A 15,823-nucleotide genomic window follows, 5' to 3' on the forward strand; every position below is an offset into this window, starting at 1 on the left:
GGGATCGACGTAAGCCAATAGTCACACGGATAGCAGCTAGCTAGCTGCGAGATCCAGGTGTAAATGTCCAGAGCTTGTGGTTGAAATCTGGGGATATGGAGAGAAAAATAGGTCCGGTATGTTCTGGTCTGAGTCGTGTTGTACAAAACTGGCGATAGCTTTTCGAGCTACAGGATAGCTTCTGGTTAGCTTCTGGCTAGCTTCTATTGTGGATTTCAAATTTGAGGTAAATAATACTTTTTTTTTAATTGGTGAGGCGGGTTGCAGGAGAGTGTTTTGAAGTTTGAAAAGAAAATATATAAAAGATATGCGAAGAAAGGTGTAAATATATATATATACACGGGACACGACAAGACGAGGACAAAGGACGTCTGACTAGGATGTCTGATATACTTAGCTACTCATATTTGCTTTGAAGTCAAGTCTATAAATATTTATTTGCATTTTCCTCCATACTAGACCTTCTGACACGTAACAGCCTGGATCTTGGCCTTTCCATCCGGATCAAGCGACACATGTCAGACAATCAGAAGCATATTTCAGACGCCATAGCTGCAGCCAGCATCGTGACCAACAGTACTGGCGTGGAGAGTGTCTCGCTGGGAGCTCTGGGCATGACCATCATGCACCTCAATGACTTCCTGGTTAACTGTCAGGGAGAGAACCACTCGCATGATGAAGTCCTAAGAATTATCCAGGTGTGTGTGTGTGTGTGTGTCATTGTCGGTGTCTGTGCATGTGTGTGTGTATACTTTATACTTTGTCTTTTGTCAGACAATCTTCCACTGAATAAATGTAAGAGACATGTGTTGTCTATTCCAGAAATTTGAACCGTCTGCCAGTTTGCGTCAGATTGGCTGGATGTCCTTTGAGGGATTTGCACGGTCAGTATTTTTAGTATGTGTTTGTGATCCCTGCCGGAATTGAACCCATGGCCCTGACATTACTAGCACCATGCTCTTACAAACTGAGCCAAAAAGAACCACAATTCAGAAATAACCTGGGTTTGCTTTCCCCTGCTATAAGGTATCTGATGGACAAGGACAACTCTGCTTCCAAACTGGAGGAGTCTCAGCTGAATGTGTTAGAGCTCCAGTACCCTCTGTCTTACTACTACATTGCTACATCACACAACACCTACCTGACTGCCCACCAACTCAAGGGAGAGTCATCTGTGGAGCTGTACAGCCAGGTGAGAATCAGAACACTCGGTATTACCATGATGGGGATAATACTCCATGTAATGTTATTTACTCAAACCGATTGAGTGTACAGCAATACAGCTGTTGTGCTGATAAGCTGTCAGTGAAAAGCCTTTCCTGTAGCAAATTTGGAGGGAAGCCCTACCAGGGCTTGAACCTGAGTCCTTGTGTCTTATCCAATTACATCAAGAGATCCAAACCTTCTTGATCCAAGCCATAGAGGTCTCTAGGTGTGATGCTAAGGTCGCTACATTATTGTTTGTTTGGTTTCTTGTTGTCTCAGGTGCTCCTGCAGGGATGCAGGAGTGTTGAACTGGACTGTTGGGATGGAGACGATGGCATACCAATCATCTATCATGGACACACCCTCACTACCCGCATACCCTTCAAGGTGTGTTGAGTTGAGTTGATCTGAGTTGAATACAGTTTGGTTGAATTGAACAGAGTTGAGTTGGTTTGAGCAGGTTTGAGTTGAGTTGAACTCAAAAAGATAAGATCACTTTATTGGTCAATTGCACACAAGTTACAACCGAAATTTGACTTTCGCTTATAACCCAACCCCTCCGAAAGACACACACATACATAGACCAGTTTTGGAGAGGTGCAGGGTGCCACACTGGGAACCCGGGAGGCTGTTATTGTGGGGGATAAGTGCCTTGCTCAAGGGCACAACAGCATCTAGGATTTGATAGCAGCAACATTTTGGGTTGCCAGCTCACTTCCAGACAGATTTTTCCTGTCAGAACCGGGGTTCAAACTGGCAACCCACCAGTTGTTGGCTCGCCTCTCTAACCGCTAGGCTACCTGCCGCACATGTAATCCAGTTCCTACTCCCATTCCTGCAGGATGTGGTGGAAGCAGTGAACCGATCAGCCTTTGTGACCTCTGACCTGCCTGTGATGCTGTCCATAGAGAATCACTGCTCCCTGCCGCAGCAACGCAAGATGGCCAACATCTTCAAGGTGAGTAGGCCTACTTACTATCCTGTCCAGTTCATTGTTGAAATGTTGAGATGTTAAATGGGCTCTCATGCTTGTTGGTGTTTTACTCAAGAAAGTGGATATTCAGGCGGCAGATCAAAAAAAAATACGGTTAGGGATAGAGGGGGTGAGGTTAGGGTTAGAGGGAGTGAGGTTCGGGTTAGAGGGGGTGAGGTTAGGGTTAGAGGGGGTGAGGTTAGGTTTAGAGGGGGTGAGGTTAGGTTTAGAGGGGGTGAGGTTAGGTTTAGAGGGGGTGGGGTTAGGGTTAGAGGGGTGAGGTTAGGGTTAGAGTAGGTGAAGTTAGGGTTAGAGGGGGTGGGGTTAGGGTTAGAGGGGTGAGGTTAGGGTTAGAGTAGGTGAAGTTAGGGTTAGAGGGGGTGAGGTTAGGGTTAGAGGGGGTGAGGTTAGGTTTAGAGGGGGTGGGGTTAGGGTTAGAGGGGTGAGGTTAGGGTTAGAGTAGGTGAAGTTAGGGTTAGAGGGGGTGAGGTTAGGGTTAGAGGGGTTGGGGTTAGAGTGGGTGAAGTTAGGGTTAGAGGGAGTGGGGTTAGGGTTAGAGGGGGTGAGGTTAGGGTTAGAAGGGTTGGGGTTAGAGGGGGTGAGGTTAGGGTTAGAAGGGTTGGGGTTAGAGTGGGTGAAGTTAGGGTTAGAGGGGGTGGGGTTAGGGTTAGAGGGGGTGAGGTTAGGGTTAGAAGGGTTGGGGTTAGGGTTAGAGGGGGTGAGGTTAGGTTTAGAGGGGGTGAGGTTAGGGTTAGAGGGGGTGAGGTTAGGGTTAGAGTGGGTGAAGTTAGGGTTAGAGGGGGTGGGGTTAGGGTTAGAGGGGGTAAGGTTAGGGTAAGGGTTTAGGTTAGGTATAGAGTTAGTTAATAGGAACATATACATTGCCTTTAATAAGTCAATCATAATTTATCCGTCTTCCCTTCCATAAACAGATTAATACTCTGATGGTGTGTTTGTGTGTTGTCCTTCAATAGACTGTGTTTGGGGATAAGCTGGTGACAAAGTTCCTGTTTGAGAGTGATTTCTCGGATGACCCGCTGTTGCCATCACCATGGCAACTGAGGGGGAAAATCCTCCTCAAGAACAAGAAGCTGAAAGCTCACCAGACGCCGGTGGACATCCTCAAACAGAAAGCAAGGCCCCTGATAATGAACACTAAACAAAAAGTTGTCTTAACAGTTACTGATCCAGTCCTTTATCTGTATCATGTGCTGTACTGTATGTACCTAAAATGATGGTACACTGATACGTAATTAGAATGAACTAAGATTGTCCTAAATAACTCTTCCTGATACAGGCTCACCAGTTGGCACAGATGCATGCTCAGGCCAGTAGTGTGATGCCTCCTCCCTTCCCAACCATCAACAATGAGGAAGAAGAGGAAGAAGAGTATGAGGATGAATACGACTATGAGTACGAATCACTATCTGATGGTATGATCACACCATCAATAGCATCCCTGTGTCTGCCAGTTTATAGTCAAGCAATTTGGGTCGTAACACCCTCATGATACCCTCAGACAGCATACGTTGAATTATCCCAATTCTTCTACTCATCCTGTGACCCCCCCCTACTCACTCTTCCTCTGCAGCTGACGTCCCCACTTTATCTCCTGCTTCTTATGTCCCAGAAGGTAATACAAGTAATCAAATGAATCACTTAAGATTAACTAAACCCACCGCATGGTTGTTGTCCTGTTGCTGAATAGATTTGTGCAGCGCTCTGGTACACTGGCTGTGACTGTGTCCATTGCACAAGGGGGTTCAAAAGATTCTTGTCTACTAAATGAGTATCCACTGACACTCAATTTGATTACCAAGTCGGTCAAAGACAAGAGATGGCTTGAAAGCCAATAGTTTTTGGCCAAATGTTTGAATGTTACATAGTTCTTTGTCACCGAAAACATCAAATTAGATTATACTGAATGAGTGCGTGTTTTTGTTTAGACTGCAAGAATAATGTATTTGGCTGGGAATGTCTGCGTTGATACAGATAATATCCTGGAGGATAGACCGGAGGGAAAGTCTTCATCAGGGGAGAAGTTACAGACTGAACACAGTGACGAAGTCCCCAAGAAAATGAAGAAATGTGAGAGTGCTACTCACAACAAAGGAAAGGTGAGTTTGTCTTCCATCTCCATTCGTCACATTTGGTTGGATCCAGTAAATCCAGAAACAAAAAAGCTAATTAACCAGTTTGTACGTTAATGTTTGATTAATCACAGCATGAGACATGGGGTTAAACATTTAAAAATACATATTTGACATATTATTGGTATTTGTCTGAAGTAGTTTTGTCTCTTTTGTATTTTTCTACACACACACACACATACATACACACACAGGTATTTGGCAAGGAGTTGGAGGAAGAATTCAAGCTGCCTCGAAGCAAGAAGGAAGGACGACAGATAGCCCAAGAGCTCTCAGATCTGGTGATCTACTGTCAAGCTGTCAAATTCCCAGGTAGTTCCTTACATTACATCCCCTTCTGTAAACAAACTATACAATTCCTTGTAAATAGGTTTGTTTCCAGTCTTTTGATATAATTGTAGGTATAGGCCTATATAATATCTCTGAAGCATTTGTCTTACTTGTGAGACCCCTTTGCAAAGGTATTCACTATTTTCACATTTGGATGACTTCTGTGTGTGTGGGGTCCCAGGTCTATCCACCCCAACTCCATCTGATACTCCCAGGGAGAGAAAAGAGAGAAAAGAAGTTCTTTCTTCTAGAGGAAAGGGCAGGAGGTCCATCTTTGGGAATCCCCCAGGGAAAGGTTTTCCAGGGGACCCATCGGCAGTGATGCGCACCCCAGGGCGAGGTAGGCTACTCTTCTCTGCCCCATGACAGAGTTCTAACTCAATGCTAGCAATCTGCTACTATTTCCTAGACAGGCTAGACATCTTTTGGATATACTTGAAAGTTAAACCCTTTGCGGTCAGTGTGTCTTACACACACACACACAGATGCATACCTCTAACACACGTCTCTCATAACCCTTTCCCCTAAATCTGAAGGAGCAGCATCAGAGGGCCCCCGTCCCAACTGGGAAGAATCAGCCACCTCCCCTCCCTACACCTGTAATGCCTCCCTCAGCTCCCTCATCCGCACCCCAAAATGCTATCACGTCTCCTCAGTCAATGAGAACGCTGCCAAGCGCCTGTGTCGCCGCTACTCCCGGAAGCTGATCCAACACACCAGCGCCCAGCTCCTGCGAACTTACCCGGCAGCCACACGTATTGACTCCACCAACCCCAGTCCCCTACTCTTCTGGCTGCATGGAATACAGCTGGTCGCTCTCAACTACCAGACCGATGGTGAGCTAGACGCTAGGAGTCATCAACTAAGTCAAGTTTGCTTTATTATGCCTAAAGTGGGACATTCATTTGGCTAGCTTCATTCAAGCAAATCATGTTAGACCTACTGGCAGAATGAGTTGGCGCTGTCTGCATTCAGTTGAAAGTACAAGGGGACAAGGGGTTTGGCAAATTCACTATTTCAGAAGTTGAATCAGGGAAGCCAATTGAATGGAGCACAAGTTGACAATATCCTTCTTGAAAATGACGTCTGTCTGAAATTCTAGTTGTTGGAGCACAAACCTCTTTTTGAGTCTTTCTTAAAGTGACCATATTTCTCTCTCTTTCTCTCTCTCCTTCTCTGACAGACCTGCCCCTGCAGCTGAACGCGGCCATGTTTGAGCCTAACGGGGGTTGTGGGTATGTACTGAAGCCCCCGGTCCTGTGGGATGCCAGCTGCCCACTCTACAGACACTTCTGCCCCCTTGACAGAGACCCAGAGGGCATGAGCCCCGCCTTGTTCACTCTCACTGTGAGTATATAGCAGTAATAGTTGGATGTATACAGTGCATTCAGAAAGTGTTCAGACCCCTTGACTTTTTCCACATTTTGTTTACGTTACAGCCTTATTCTAAAATTGATTGAATTGTTTTTCCCCCCCTCATCAATCTACAAACAATATCCCATAATGCTTTCTTTATCAGTTTTTATCACAGTTTTTTATTTTTTATTTTGCAAATGTATTAAAAATAAAAAACACAAATACCGTATTTACATAAGTATTCAGACCCTTTGCGATAAGACTCGAATTGAGCTCAGGTGCATCCTGTTTCCATTGATAATCCTTGAGATCATCCTTGAGATGTTTTTACAACTTGATTGGAGTCCACCTGTGTCAAACTCAATTGATTGGACATGATTTGGAAAGGTACACACTTGTCTATATAAGGTCCACAGAGCAAAAACCAAGCATTGAAATCAAAGGAATTGTCCGTAGAGCTCCGAGACAGGATTGGGTCGAGGCACAGATCTGGGAAGGGAAGGGTACCAAAATATTTCTGCAGCATTGAAGGTTCCCAAGAAGACAGTGGCCTCCATCATTCTTAAATGGAAGAAGTTTGGAAGCACCAACACTATTCCTAGAGCTGGCCGCCCGGACAAACTGAAAAATCGGGGGAGAAGGGCCTTGGTCTGGTCTGATGAAACCCAAGATTGAACTCTTTGGCCTGAATTCCAAGCGTCACGTCTGGAGGAAACCTGGCACCATCCCTATGGTGAAACATGGTGGTGGCAGCATCATGCTGTGGGGATATTTTTCAGCAGCTGGGACTGGGAGACTAGTTAGGATCGAGGGAAAGATGAACAGAGAAAAGTAAAGAGAGATCCTTGATGAAAACCTGCTCCAGAGCATTCAGAGCCTCAGACTGGGGTGAAGGTTCACCTTCCAACAGGACAATGACCCTAAGCACACAGCCAACACAACACAGGAGTGGCTTCGGGACAAGTCTCTGAATGTTCTCGAGTGGCCCAGACAGAGCCCGGACTTGAAACCGATCGTACATCTCTGGAGAGACCTGAAAATAGCTGTGCAGCAACGCTCCCCATCCAACCTGACAGAGCTTGAGAGGATCTGCAGAGAAGAATGGGAGAAACTCCCCAAATACAGATGTGCCAAGCTTGTAGTGTCATACCCAAGAAGACTCGAGGCTGTAAAAGGTGCTTCAACAAAGTACTGAGTAAAGGGTCTGAATACTTAGGCAAATATGATATTTCAGTTTTTCCTTTGTCGTTATGGGTTATTGTGTGTAGATTGATGAGGGGGGAAAATATGATTTAATACATTTTATAAGAAGGCTGTAATGTAACAAAATGTGGAAAAAGTAAAGGGGTCTGAATACTTTCTAAATGCACTATACATATACTGAACATACAAAACATTAGGAACACCTTCCTAATATTAAGCTGCAACCCCTTTTGCCATCAAAACCGCCACAATTTGTCGGGGCATGGACTCTACAAGGTGTCAAACTTTCAACTGTAATGCTGGGCAATGTTGACTCCAGTGCTTCCCACAGTTGTGTCAAGTTGGTTGGATGTCCTTTGGGTAGTGAACCATTCTTGATACACATGGGAAACTGTTGAGTGTGAAAAACCCAGCAGCTTTGCAGTTCTTGTCACACTCAAACCGCTACGTCTGGCATCTACTACCATAAGCCGTTCAAAAGCACTTCAATCTTTTGTTTTGCCCATTCACGCTCTTAATAGCATACATACACAATCCATGTCTCAACTGTCTCGAGGCTTAAAAATCCTTCTTTAACCTGTCTCCACCCCTTCATCTACACTGATTGAAGTGGATTTAACAGGTGACTTCAATAAGGGATCATAGCTTTCACCTGGTCCATGTCATGGAAAGAGCAGGTCCAGTCAGAGTACAATCACATGATAACAGTAGTATACAACAAGTAGCTAGTGATCCGCAAAAGCAGCAGTGTCAACTGGTTTCCTTTTTTGTTCAGTTAATCTAATGCAACGTTTTTTTATGGATGTCTTTCTCTCGGTCTCGGTCTCTTTCTCTCTCTTTCCATTCCTTCCAGATCATCTCTGGTCAGAACGTATGCCCAGGGACCACAGCAGGCAATCCCTACATCGAGGTAGACATCATGGGCATGCAGGCAGACGGGTGCCACTTCCGCACCAAACCCATCCACCGTAACCCCCTGAACCCCATATGGAACCAGAGCTTTCACTTCCCCCTACTCATGGCTGACCTGGCCTTCCTACGGTTTACTGTGGTGGAACACAACAGCTCCCAGACCACGGCTCATAGGATCATACCACTCAGAGCACTCAGGACAGGTACAGTAGGCGCACACACAGAGACTCTGAAAAACCACACACAGAGACACACACATGCTACATAATTTTACCATGGACTAATCTCATTTTAAACACAGGCACACACACACAAAGATTGTGTTTTTTATTAAAAGACCAGAAGACCCAAGCTTGGTACATCTACAGTCCTTTCAGATGAAACAAATACTAATTACCAAATTAGCATAGAAAAATGTAGTCATGATTAAAACTCCAGACATTCCAAACTGCTGAATGCAAATGTCGGCCTATATGCTGCTATAATGAGCCTAATTCATGCACAAACTATTCTGTTTGAAATTATCATTTTTGTTTGTGCAAAGACACAGAAACTGCAAAAACTGTCAGAGCTTTTAACACATCATTTTGGAGGGACCTTGATAGTTCAACAATAGACTTGCAAATAGCCTAGTTGGTAAAAAAGAAATAATATATAAACGTTATATTGTTTTGTACAAATAGGCCACTCCTTTCCTCAACAGCTATCCTTCCAAGAACAAGCTACTACTACTACTACTCAACTGTCATTCAACCAATCGATAGAAAAAGAGCAGACTCTCTGAGCTATCCATCCGTACCGGCACCCAAAACGAGTAGAGCTTTCAATTTCAATTCACTTGAAGCAGTGACCCTCTCAATACCGGGAAGCAGGATCGAACGATGGCTGCATCTACAAAATGGAACAAAAGCCTGCAAAAAACAATTTATACTGCATGTGCATCAAATAATTCTCACGTGCCGAGGTCCCATGTTCTTCACTGACTGGGGGACCAATATATCCAACGTGTCAGGAGTACACAACTGTGACCCGGATGGAACGGTGATAGGTCAACAGGTGTGGAACATGACAGAAAATGGGAGTTGAATAACCCGAAGAAGAGGAATCTGGAGGCAGAGGAAAGCAGACACCGTGTTTTGGAGTCATCAGTTGTCCGAGACTGTCAGAAACAACCCTGTACACAACGTAAAAAAGTGTGTAGACCTACAGAATCACCGGTAAAAGAAGAAGCAGGTGCCGCCGGTACTGGCTCAAACCATCCCTGAGAGCCATGGCATGGCAGCAGGTAAAGATAGAACTCTTCCCGACCCTGTCATCCTTGAGGGAGGAGTCACAGATGAGGGAGACCCGACGCTGTCTGATCCGGCAACCCTCTCCAACCTGGTCAATCATACCTGAAATCTATCATAGCACCACGCGTGAACAAGGCCATGAACCCCATTTCTTCCAGCACGACAGTGGACCAGGACAGATTTCTTATCTTCACAACGAATCCCGACTTAGAATTCTGTCGGACATGCAAGCATGTGTTTGCAGATGGATCATTCAAGAAGATCCCATCTTTATGCCAGGAGGTGCACGCCATTCACAGGATGCACAGAGAGGATGCACCCCACCTGCATGATGGAGTCAATGGTTTATGCAGCAACCTATATTGTTATGACGGAAAAGTCTGAGGTATGTACCAACAATTGATATAGCCTAATTATAAATGTGTTTTTTTTGTATTATTATATTGTAGGCCTGATTAAATGTGTTTTATTGTTGTAGGTCTATATTCAGATTTGTGCTGCCATAGGCCTCCACGTGAAATAAAACTAGGACTAAATTAAAATGATTGCTTTAGTCTAATAATGTGTCCATTTACATAATTGGGCAAAACACCTTGAATTGAACATGCCATCTAATATTATATTTATATTTTTTAGCAAACATGCCGTTGCAACACATATACTTGTGCGTTCCAAGTGCTGAAGAGCCTGCGACCCACCACGTCAAGATGTTCTACACACTCGCATTTGTTCTGCCGGCTGACGTGGTGAAGTGTTTCAAGGAGCTGAAGGAAACGACATTCTTTTAGGTACCGGAGCTGTCCACCTTTCTGGAGAACTTTGAGAAGACGTGGATTGGCACAGGAGAGAAAGCCCCGGAATATAACATGGGTATGATGTTAAAAACAGTAGCCTAGGCATATTAGGCTAAGATTATATTTTTTGTTGTTTTTGTGTTATTAATTATTAGGCCATAGCATTGATGACAATGGGACAAATAATAAAATGTCTAACAAGTTGATATATTTTTATTCTAGAAATGTGTAACTACCACGATGTTGTCCTACAAGACATCTGGAAGACCAACAGCATAGTGAAGGCCTGGTATCGGTCACTTGGGTTATTTTTTAAGAAGACCAGACAACCCACGATCTGGGAGTTCATTAACAACTTGTGACTCCTTGTGACGACTACTCATTACCAAACTGTGGCCTAAATGTTCTTACCCCTGCGTCTACTTGTGCTTTTAATGCAGGCACTTCTTTTTTTGTTATTTTCTATTTTCGATGCAAACTTTTTTGTTAAACCAGGATTTTTGTAAATAAACGGTTCATTGTAAATCATCGGCTTGCTTCATTCATTCTTGAGGGATGCCCAAAACGAATTTGGAGACTGCTGTGCTTTCCAGTTCAGGAACATTTGGGACTCCAGTCCTGTCTCATTGGTTCCCACATTACTCTGAGACCAGACATGAAGTCTCTCTGTCACATCAAGTCTATGCTTGGCAGCTTTGGCTCAGCTAACGGATTCTCTAAATATTTTCCCCGCTATCCAATAAAATGGTCTGTGTTGAAATAATTCCTATACTTGACAGAAAAAATGAAAATAAAAGAACTTTTCAAATTTGATTAGCTAATTGAATTCACACAGAACTGTAGAAATTCTATGCCCATATAAAGTTTGTTTTAAAAGAGAGAGCAGGGTAAAAAAAAAAACTTGAAGGGAGAAAAAGCTACAATGCTGTCAAATGAGAGCATTATATTCCCAATACTAACAGTGGCAATTATTTCCAAAACGTGTGTGTGTGGCAGGATACAGACATGTGCAGCTGAGGAATCAGCACAACGAGGCCCTGCCGGTCTCTAGTCTGTTCATCTACAGCCATAGAACTGAAGACAGTGGAGCAGCAGGTTCACAGCCTGCATCACGGGTGAGTGTATAGCGTGTAGTGTACAGTATATTGAGTCAAGTGTGTAGGGACTGTGTCTAGTGAGTGAATGTGTAGTGCAGATTCTTTCCTACTAATGTCCTGGACAGCAACTTGGTCAGTCTGCAGGATTTTGATTCGGCCCTGCATTACCCCTGAACTCATGCTGTGTGTGTGTGTCCCAGCTCTTCAGTACAGAGGATCGAAGGGCTGCTGTGCAGTACAGGGTCACCGTACATGGAGTCCCTGGGCCTGAGCCTTTCATAGTGGTCGGTGTGAGTGAGAGGACCACTGCCAGACAGCTCCTACACATTGTGAGTGAGCACTGCATCTTCTCACATCACCATATACTGTACCTGCTGTACCTCCACATTCTACACATTTTGGGCAACTCCGTGGTATCTGAAACTCTTCTGGGAATGTATTTTTGAGGGGGGGGAGGTAAAGATGATCTGGATCTTCGAGATTCATTTCAGAAAAGTGACTGCAACAATATAATGCTTAATCTCTCTCCCACCTAGATCCATCCATCCCTCTCCTCCTCCACTTGCTTCTCCCTCTCTTCTTGCTTCTTGATGGAAGAAAGGGTGGCATTACCCCGGGAGAGGGGGGAGAGTAGGGGTGAGAGGGGGGAGGCTCGAAAGCCTCTCCTGCAGAGGACCATCAGGCCTGAGGAGGAGATATTCAGGGTCATTCAGAGTTGGAACCCTGATGAAGGCTACCTGGGCAGAGTGTGCCTCAAAACGAGAGAAAAGGTCTGGGTGCATTCCAACCTACTCAAAATCACTGTTCCGTTCTCTTATGATCAAATGTATGACTTTCAGTCGGTAAGAAAGTCATTGCACGGTTTTCCCATTTTGTTGCTTCAGAGTCTGGAATTCTAATAATTTTGGTATTTTCTCTACTCAACCCTGTTTAACCCCCAACACTGCTCTGGGGCTGCTGAACTGCAGCTGACCCTGTTCCTTCCAATGTCTGTGTGGAATTCACCAGTTATGCCATTCCTTGCCATTATTAATTATACTATTATTGATGTCTGTAAAAAAAAAAAAAAAAAAAAAACACTACCTTTAAGTTTACTATTCACCTTTGTTTCAGCCTTTGAATGAAGGGAAGACAGATATAGAGATGGAGGTAAGCTGTGGACTGGAGGATGATTCCTTCCTGGTGGAAGTACATGGAGTGTCTCCTGACCAATCACAGATGACCCTCAGAGCTCCCCGACACATCACAGCCAATGACCTCATCCAACAGGTATATGGGAGTCAGGCACACGCTTGATGTTTTAGATGTTCAGTGTGATTAGAGAATCAAATGGACTGTCAATCCTTGCATCAGTCTATGAATTTGGGCGTGGTTACCTTTCCTGAACTACACCCCTTAGCTTAACAGAGTTGCAGGATGTTGAAATTATAGATCATGCCTTTACCTGATCTCCATTTCACTCGTAGACACTGAGCAAAGCCAGACAGTCCAGCGTCCTGCTGTCTGCGGGCAACGCCAGCGACTACATTCTGATAGAGGAAGTGGTCAAGGAGCCCCTGGGGCGCAGGCTCCCTGCCAAACCCACCCAGAGGACCCTCCTGGACCAGGAGTGTGTATTCCAGGCCCAGGGGAGGTGGAGGGGTCAGGGGAAATTCATTCTCAGACTCCGGGAGCAGGCTCAGGGAAAGGAGGTGAGGATGTGTGATAAGGATAAGTGATTGTGTGTGTCTGTGTGATGCTTCAGTTGTTGTTGATTGCCAAATGTGTTAGATTTCCTGCACGGGCAATGTGTTTTTAATTTGTCAGTAACTGTAAATATGTTTCTGTAAAAATGTTTGCTGTGTTGAGGATGGCAAGACCAGCCCAACCAAAAGAACAGTTTGCAAATGTCTCAATCTAACAAATCCCACTATTTTGTAATGACCGATATTTGGGATATTTCTCCGGAGTAACTAGCCATAACTTTAATAAACCTCAGACAGCTCAGCGTGAAGAATGTATCAGACCAGTTCGCGAGGATCGGCGGAAAGGAATATCGTTGGCAAGCGAGTTGAAACGACTGACAGGCCGGAGCCGGGCCGTATGGATCGGGGCTCACACCTGCTCTGAGGTGGTGCACAGCAAGGATGAGAGGGCAGCGTGCTGCCTTCATCTGAGCGAGACCAGAGAGTGACGCTAGTGGTTCTCCTCTACACCCGTTCTACTACACGCATACAAGGTATTATGAGAACTCGAGCATAATGGAGATCCTGCTGATTCAGTGAATTATAGGATCTCCATGTCTAACCCTCTCTGAAATTTCGGGACAAGCAAATCCAAGTTTACCTCCTTATAGTTAAAACAACGCATTTTGCACCTGAGATCTCCACTGAAGTGTGAAATATGATCTCTTATATTCTCTATTTTCAAATGGAGAGTATTTGTACGTGTACTGTATATTCTTGTAATCTGTTTGTCTTTATCTCCCTTCAGGCAGTCTAATTAAAATTTCCAAGCTGGCCTGACAGAGCAGATGTGGAATTGGAGCCGTGCAACTCCTGGGTATCTTTTGTCACTCGGGGCAGTCCACAATCCAATAAACTTTAACTTAATCTACCTGGAGCTGGCACAATATCAGCATGTGAATTTATTGAAGACTTGCATTAGTTCCTCAAACTAACGCCTAACACAATCTTCTGGCATGCAAAGACCCAGGTTTGAATCCAGTCTGACATAAGAGACAACTGTAGGACAGATACAGACCAGCAGATGGTGATATTGTGCTTTCCTATGGTTCCAGAAGACCTCAACTTGACAAGTCTGAAGTGGTTGAAGAATCAATCAATCATCAGACAGAGCCGATTTCACCGGTCATCCCTCAAACCTAATTTATACATTAAAGCCTATGGGTTTTGTTCAACCTTTCACTACTTTACTGCTGGTTTAAAATACTGTGACATTACTATTGTATTACTATATAACATTTCCCCAGTGCTTTAGCTGTATCCTTTGGTCCATTTCTTCAGAATGAATCTCTGCAATGACAGACTTGAATTTGACACCAAACCGCTGTGATGACTGATACAAGGGCTTGATCAATAAAGTTGAACATTTTATTTCAAAGCTACTTGCACAACAATAGAACTCCAGTCATTTAGAAATCAGTGCACAATACAGTAGACACACTCAAATCATACAAGTGCAGGAACCCAGAAAATAATGTTAACGTTTTTGAAATTTGTTTTTAGAAAAGACACACAAAAAAGATACCCATTGTTCTTGCGATTTCTTGAGCCATGCCATAACAGAGCTAGGCACACAAAGTACAGGTAGGAGAAACAGACACCGTGAGAGCAATTTAACTTCTGGGACTTAACTGTAAAATTATTTAACAGACCATTTCATTGAACTAGTATTTTTCATTAACAATATTGATACTATAAACAAATCAAGCACACACTCCCTTGCTGCTACACACTGTTAGAATATCAGCCTAAATATAAAACAACAAGACATGAACATTCCGCTTGGCACATTCCATATTTGTTTTGAGATTGCCCTAGGAATACAATATGGCCTGTTGGGGGAGATAATACACTTGGCTAGAACACTCCTAGAACATTTGTAGTCAGTCACTGAAGGAGGTATAGGATTTTAACACGCAGCATTAGTACATTAGCCTAGTGAATGCTGCGTTCACCATTGAGCACAGCCATGGTCAGTCTGGTTTAACCAGACTATTAATATATTTCTGTTAACAAACTAATATGATGCAGTTTAAAATCACCACATACCAATCACAGAAGGGCCTCCATACTACAGGGCTGTTGCAGTGACTTATTATCGCCACACCAGCAGTCAAGACCGCAGTCAAATTCCACGTGACAGTTGAGTAACGGTGTTCTCCTATTCTGCACTCTGGACAAGCTTTGGTAGTAGCCAACTCACTAACTACCATCAGGTCCTTAACGGCCTGGTACTCAGGGCTCTATTGTCCCTCTAACCACTCTGATATCAATGCAAATGCATCAAACACTCATCATCAAAACGGTGTCATGCTTTTTAAAATTCACCTCACTGTCATCGATCAATTTGAAGAAAGAAGTTCAACAGCAGGTTGAAACAGAGTGTAAAACATGGTTGTTGTGGCAAAGCCTAACAATGAAATGGACAGCGCTTTCTATGGTGATTATTCATTCAAAACATCCATATGCATATTAGGGCTTATGCATAGGCTTATAAAACCAAGCCTGAAAAAAATAAAAAATAATTATGATTGTGCCTTATACAATACATAGCCTACTGCATATTATACGTGGCAGAAAACCATAAAACAAAACTGATTTTGGATGTCTTTAGTACATAATTGGTCAAGCCTATAATCCAAAGCGAGGAAAAGTTGTCACATGGGGAAATTGTCAAACTGTTCATATCTCCAACACTAGAGGCACTATCTCAAATAGCTCATTAGTGTGACTACATGTTCTATAGTCAACTTCCTGTTCACATGTGGTCAAGGTTACTAATCTGA

At 43.9% G+C, this 15,823-nt stretch overlaps 1 protein-coding gene across 1 annotated transcript in view; it reads left to right on the top strand.

Moving 5' to 3' along the window:
* The window catches only part of LOC135512220 (1-phosphatidylinositol 4,5-bisphosphate phosphodiesterase epsilon-1-like), a 44,208-nt gene extending 29,789 nt beyond the window's left edge, over positions 1-14,419 (top strand). Inside the window, exons 13-33 of the mRNA XM_064934001.1 lie at positions 460-698; positions 823-884; positions 1,027-1,192; positions 1,486-1,593; positions 2,048-2,164; positions 3,154-3,312; positions 3,477-3,612; positions 3,771-3,812; positions 4,172-4,296; positions 4,524-4,641; positions 4,841-4,999; positions 5,196-5,495; positions 5,843-6,006; positions 8,072-8,333; positions 11,213-11,331; positions 11,514-11,642; positions 11,850-12,083; positions 12,427-12,582; positions 12,780-13,004; positions 13,292-13,531; positions 13,786-14,419. Coding sequence (XP_064790073.1) covers positions 460-698; positions 823-884; positions 1,027-1,192; positions 1,486-1,593; positions 2,048-2,164; positions 3,154-3,312; positions 3,477-3,612; positions 3,771-3,812; positions 4,172-4,296; positions 4,524-4,641; positions 4,841-4,999; positions 5,196-5,495; positions 5,843-6,006; positions 8,072-8,333; positions 11,213-11,331; positions 11,514-11,642; positions 11,850-12,083; positions 12,427-12,582; positions 12,780-13,004; positions 13,292-13,486 — 3,215 coding nt within the window. The 3' untranslated portion in view covers positions 13,487-13,531; positions 13,786-14,419. The remainder of the gene's footprint in view (positions 1-459; positions 699-822; positions 885-1,026; positions 1,193-1,485; positions 1,594-2,047; positions 2,165-3,153; positions 3,313-3,476; positions 3,613-3,770; positions 3,813-4,171; positions 4,297-4,523; positions 4,642-4,840; positions 5,000-5,195; positions 5,496-5,842; positions 6,007-8,071; positions 8,334-11,212; positions 11,332-11,513; positions 11,643-11,849; positions 12,084-12,426; positions 12,583-12,779; positions 13,005-13,291; positions 13,532-13,785) is intronic.
* The last annotated feature ends 1,404 nt before the right edge of the window (positions 14,420-15,823 follow it).

This window comes from Oncorhynchus masou, chromosome 24, assembly GCF_036934945.1.
Source record: "Oncorhynchus masou masou isolate Uvic2021 chromosome 24, UVic_Omas_1.1, whole genome shotgun sequence".
Lineage (NCBI taxonomy): Eukaryota > Metazoa > Chordata > Actinopteri > Salmoniformes > Salmonidae > Oncorhynchus > Oncorhynchus masou.